This window comes from Oratosquilla oratoria, unplaced genomic scaffold, assembly GCF_046742065.1.
Source record: "Oratosquilla oratoria isolate Oo_2021 unplaced genomic scaffold, ASM4674206v1 SCAFFOLD52, whole genome shotgun sequence".
Classification (NCBI taxonomy): domain Eukaryota; kingdom Metazoa; phylum Arthropoda; class Malacostraca; order Stomatopoda; family Squillidae; genus Oratosquilla; species Oratosquilla oratoria.
Window position 1 is genome coordinate 1,833,365 of NW_027467716.1, and position 6,125 is coordinate 1,839,489.

The 6,125-nt window shown below is 43.6% G+C and overlaps 1 protein-coding gene across 1 annotated transcript; it reads left to right on the plus strand.

Annotated features, from left to right (window-relative positions):
• Window positions 1-1,465: 1,465 nt before the first annotated feature.
• Window positions 1,466-2,083, plus strand: LOC143023618 (uncharacterized). Its single transcript, XM_076182206.1, has one exon. The coding sequence runs from the start codon at window positions 1,466-1,468 to the stop codon at window positions 2,081-2,083; it is 618 nt and encodes a 205-aa protein (XP_076038321.1).
• The last annotated feature ends 4,042 nt before the right edge of the window (window positions 2,084-6,125 follow it).

Below are 6,125 nucleotides of genomic sequence, written 5' to 3' on the forward strand. Positions count from 1 at the left end.
AAAATGATGATCCTATTTTAGAAGCCCTCAGCCCGGACTACGACACCGCCATTCAAGATTGCATCCGATCAAACGAGTCGTCTGCTTGGACCATTCATGCCCTTGCTACTGTGACGTCATCACACATAACATCGATCTATCCTCCAATGAATGGCCTGCAAGATCCTGCTGTCGGACGATTGAACACGACTTTCAATCCACGTGGAATACGGCACCCCACGAGTCAAAAGAACTGCATACACGTTATGTGGTCGCTTTTCGGCAGCATCGGTACAGACCGTGGCATCTGGACACCTAATCACTTTGTACCGCTTCTAGATACATCGAACAAACGAAAACATGATATTCAAACAGATCACAGCCCTGATAACATCGGTACGTCTTGTCAATGTTTATTGATCTTTTCAGGTATACCTAGCAAACGACAAGCCCGCGACCAAGAAAAAACACCCACCACTGATTACCTGCACAAGCTTTCTCAGCTCAAGCGCCAATCCAGCCAGTGCCCACTAACATCAAGTCCAGTTGTCGACATTTTGCCTTCGTTACGAGATGTGCCGTGTATGTCTGTGATCGACACATCATTGATGGAAGAAGATAACAGTCACGACAATGCTGTCCCTTCCCCAACGGAATTTGGTGAATCTTCAATTAAAGACGCTTCTACAGTTTCGGCTGTTGCTGAGGAATTCCGATTAACATTCGAGATAATAGAAGATGGCACGAAACGCAGATGCAGAAAGTTGGTCGATAATCGTGGTTATTCGTATAACGTGAAGAGACGGAGAACTACTGGAACAACTGATTGGCAATGTACGGTCCGCCCAAAAGGAAACCAGTGTCGCGCAACGGTAGTGCAGAAAGGAAACGAGTTTATCGTGGGAAAAAACGTCCACAACCACGCCGCACAACCGGGAACTGATATAGCCACAAAGATCTCTGCAAGCGTCAAGGCCAAGGCAGCAACGGACATGTACAAACCTGCATCAGCTATCATCACTGAAGTTCTACTGGAAAACGTCGGCGCCGCTCCTTGCCCTTCCCTCCCCACTACAAGCAATCTTGTGAGAGCAACGAACCGTTTGAGACAGAAGAACCGGCCAAAAGATCCTAAAGACTTGAACTTCGAACTAAACTATGAACACAAACCCGATGATTTTCTTGTCGAAGACGTTAAAGTAAAAGATAGGCGCCATCTCGTTTTTGCATCAGAACAGCAACTGAAATTACTTCGCAAGGCAAAGACTTGGTATGCAGATTCTACATCTAAACTCGTCCGGGAACCCTTCAAGCAGTTATTTTCTATAAATGCATTTGTTAAGAGCGAAGACAACATCAAACAAGTCCCAATGGTGTTTGTCCTAATGTCTGGGAAGAAAAAATCTGATTGCTGAAAAAACTGAAGGAGGTTCTTGAAACAGATGGCGCAACAACCCGGCTGCAGCAACTAGTTATTGATTATGAAATGGCCATGTGGAAAGCGTTTCCCAAAGTTTTTAAAGAAGTGAAAATCATTGGATGCCTTTTCCATTGGACGCAAGCACTTTGGCGGAAAATTCAAGAACTTGGCCTTCAAGTTTCATATTCAAAAGAAAAGAACATTTCCGCCTACGTCCGTAAGCTGATGGCACTGCCGTTTCTTCCAGCGGACAAAATTCAATTAGAATTCAATGAACTGAAGTCAAAGGCGAACTCAAGTGAGCTGGAGAAATTCGTAGATTATATCGAAAACACGTGGATACAAAGTACCGTCTGGCCGCCTTCTGCCTGGAGCATTTGCATGCGCCCAATCCGCACAAACAACGACATCGAGGGTTGGCATCATGCACTCAATCGTCGGGCTGGAGGTCGATGCTCTTTGCCTTTTTACCAACTGATTGGTCTACTGTATGAAGAATGCCGCATAACGGAAATTAACGTTCGACTTGTTTCCGATGGAAAGCTGTCTCGGGATGGGCGAAAGAAGTACGTGAAACTTCAGCAGAAGATATTCTTATTATGGGATGCTTACGATAAAGGAACGAAAACAGCAAAACAACTAATGAAAGCGTGCTCATATCTGAATGGACCTGTCGTTTCATGAGGAACTAATGTGCTTTGGCGGGGATGTATTAATCCCTCCTGATTGTTCAAATATATGGTGTTCAATTTGGCAGGTTCCCTTGTATTCATGATCTCCCATATTTGGATCAGTGCATCTATGCCAAACGGAATTTAATTTATCATGAATTTATTATTATTTTGGATTTTTTTCATTTCGGGATAAACCATTACCTGTGAAATTATATGTATGATCTGTCATGGTCATCGGTTTTGACTTGTGTATTGTTTATTTTATTTCTTGATTCCTGTTCAAATAAATTATTTGTGTACAAAATCTAATTTTGATTTTGTGTGTTCAAGGATTCACAGAGGCTAATGCAATGACATCAATCGGCCCTCATTTGAGCGGAAAACGGGTGTGGTGCAGGTCATTGCATCCACACATGAACTTGACGCATTGTTGAAGTAGGATTATGAGTTGTTGAAATATGAATAAAATATGATATCTTGAGTTGAAAAACATCACCCCCGCCCCCAACTAACACCCTTTCTCAATGATATTATCATTGAGGACGGGTGCTTATGGAAAAATATCAGAAAAGGGAAATATCAGAATATAGAAAAACCAAATCCTTTTCCAATTCTCATATCCCGAATTGAAAAGTTAGTTTGGTTCCAAACCTCTCCGCTAGGCAGGGCTATGGTATCGTCGACGGTCGATCAAGCGCACCAAATACAGAAGGAATACTCAAGGGAGCAGTCATAATGATGTAAAGACGACTGAAGATGAAAAACATTTAAATTTTAAGAATGTTAATACCTCAAGGCAACGGCAAGCAATCACTGACGTTTGAATTTTTACTTAACTAGCGCCTCATAGCACAGCGTTGCAAAGAATTCACACCTCGCGAAACCGAGACTAGGTAGGTAGGGGCGAAACGACCACAGCTTGGGGCGAAACAACCAAACCTCTCAGGGCGAAACGACCAAAGATGGGGCGAACTGACTGGGGGCGAAAAGCCAATGGGGCGAAACGACATGGAACCCCTCAACTTGAATACATACCAATAACAACTATCACATTAAAACCAAATCAACTCTAAAAACTACAGTCAATACAAAACAAAACACTACGATTCGCCAAACACTCCATACCCCCATACCTTAACACAGTAGAAGAACTACACATACAACATAAACTCGAACCACTTAACACAAGACTTCACAGACTAACTTACAGAACATGGAACAGACTTACAATCACAAACCCAGAATTAGTACAAAACAGCGAAAACATAGACACAGAAGACGGACACGATCACAACTGGTGGCCTAGAGTGTCCCTCATCATAAATGGCCCCCCACCCGAACCTAAATACATAAATTAAACACAAACACAATAACAACACAAAATATATTACTACCCTTCATTGTTCTACTAACCCTACTATCAATAACTACTATTACTACTAACATTATTATTGTTAATCAAAAAAGATGATAACACGTGCGAAACCAATCGCACGTGATATAATCTAAAATCAATGAGTATGGCAAATAGGAGTCACTGCCCTCTCCCAACATCGTAAATGTACAATAAAAAAATAAAATCATTAGCCGTCATCCCAATGGGCAAAAATCATACTCATTGAAAAAAAAAATCATACGAAGTATAGGAATCAAGACTTCCCCCACCCCCACAACACAAAAATAAAAAGGAAGACAAAAAGAATATATACCCCTAGGAAAATTCAAAACCTATAAATAGGCGAGTAATAGTCGTATACTTTTTATATATAATAAATAAGGAAAATAAAAAATAAAAATATATAAAAAATAAATAAGTAAATAATACAAAACTAACAAAATAACAGCCAACACCATCAAAACAGCTCAAGAAGAAGAACAAACATTTCGATCCTGCAGATGGACCAGCCTTCAACCTTTACAAGAAATAGGCACAATATGCTTCACAACATAAAAATTAATCATTAAAATAGTATCAAGGTAACAAGTGGGTCTGCCCCACATCTATTGAACCTCTAACTTCCATTCCTTTCCTCCTTACCTCTTGCACTCCCTCCCCCTTTCCTCCATCTTACCTATCCTATCTTCCGCCGCCGCCTCCTCCACCGATTGATTGATTGATGGAGTTGCCCATGAGGACTGGCCACGGTGACTTGTTACGCTCCGCTCCGCTGTACCTCCATCAAGATCTCCCCAACACTCAACGCTGGCCTACATCCACAATTGCTTTAGCGGCAGAGGTAAATATAATACCGTGACACCCCCCCCCCCTTCTCTACCATCCTTTTACTTTTTAAATGTCTTTTTCTTACCGCCATCATTCCTTACATCATAACATAAAACACACTGAGTGCCAAAGTCCGCCTACGGGCGGCTACAAGTACCAAACCCACCTATGAAAAAACTGACTACACTATGTAATATGGAAATCCTGATAACTCGATTAACTGAAACGACTGACGGCTACGTGGTTTTTTGCCTGAATAAAAAACACCTACAACCCATCTTCAACCTGAAGAACTCTCCTTTGAAGGAAGCTGGACTGGCTCCGGTCCTAACTCCGCAACATCTAGCTCAACGCTCCGTCTTCTGCCGCGGAATCCAGCCTTGGATTGGAGATCGCACGGCGGAAGAAATCAAGCCCGAATTGACTCAAAAACACACCTTCATCACCACCGCCAACGTCACCAAGCTCGGCAACAGCAACAGAATCTTCAAGATCACGTTCGGAACTACGGAGGAAGCCGACGCGACCCTCTTTCAAGGGTTACGTCTATTCAACCTCGTAGTTCCCCCATGCAATGCAACATCTGACGTGAGGAATACGTAGCGGTGCAGCAATGCTACCGCTGCTACTCCTACTCCCACAACACAAGATCCTGCACCAAGGAAATCCTCGGTTTACTCAAGGTGTGCTGAGGAAGGACACGATCATCGGAGCTGCTCGACAACAAACTTCAGGTGTATCAACTGCTCGGGCAATCACGTGGCCGTCGCCCGCTCCTGCCCCGAGTGGAAGAAAGCCGCCAAAATCCAGCAGACCCCCAGGCCGTCAACAACCACAACTACCGCCGTCTCATACGCCTCAGTCACAAGGAACAACTCTCCCATCACAACACCATCCACACCCAATCATCTTCATTTCTCCACTACTGCCCAACTACAAATGGTGGGCATCATTTACCAAGCTCATTTACCCAGGTTACTTCTCATAAAAAATGAACGAATAATGTCAACTGAACAGCCTTCCCACAGTGAATCTAGGCGACAACCCCGACTCCTCTGCTTTATTAGGCATTCACTTCTCCTCCTCCAACACCCCCTCCACCACAACCCCCCCCCTTCCGCTTCCAACTCCAACATCTCAACCGCTACCCCCTCCACCTCAACCGCAACAATATCCAAAAACAGCTCCACCGCCTCAACTACAATCACTTACCCGTCGGTATCAGTCCCCAAGGACTCGGCAGCCACCTTCCCCCCTCCTCCTCCAGTTCTTCCTCCTCCCCAACAGACTCGACCTCAGACAAGAACCAGACTGACGACGGCGTTCCAAAAAGCATTACAGTTTACACATACCAGGATAACCCTTCAACAGCCAACACCAAACAAAAAGACATATTAAAACAAATAGAAAAAATCGGATACAAAATACACAACTTCAATGACCCAGACACAAAAACTATACGACGACTGGAAACAGAACAAGCACACACCACAAATACAATTCGAAGTCATCAGTCAAGAGCAATTTGATCAGCTCCCCCCTCACACACACACAAACCAACACACGACGTAACAAGAAGAAATAAAACACAGGTAGCATGCACAGCACCCTCATCATCCTCCAACACAACGTCTTGGCTTGGCGGCCGAGACGTTTCGAGCTCATTAACACATACAAGCACATTAACACAAACATCATCATTACGAACGCACACGGGTGTTCTACAGAACATCCGATCAGAATCCCCGGTTACCAAACATACACGAAAAATACATATGCAGAAACACACGCTGGCGTCAGCATATCAATACAAACACACACAAAACAT

Bases quoted from the DNA above. Each gene is read 5' to 3' on its own strand.
- LOC143023618 (XM_076182206.1), top strand. From the start codon at position 1,466: ATGGCCATGTGGAAAGCGTTTCCCAAAGTTTTTAAAGAAGTGAAAATC.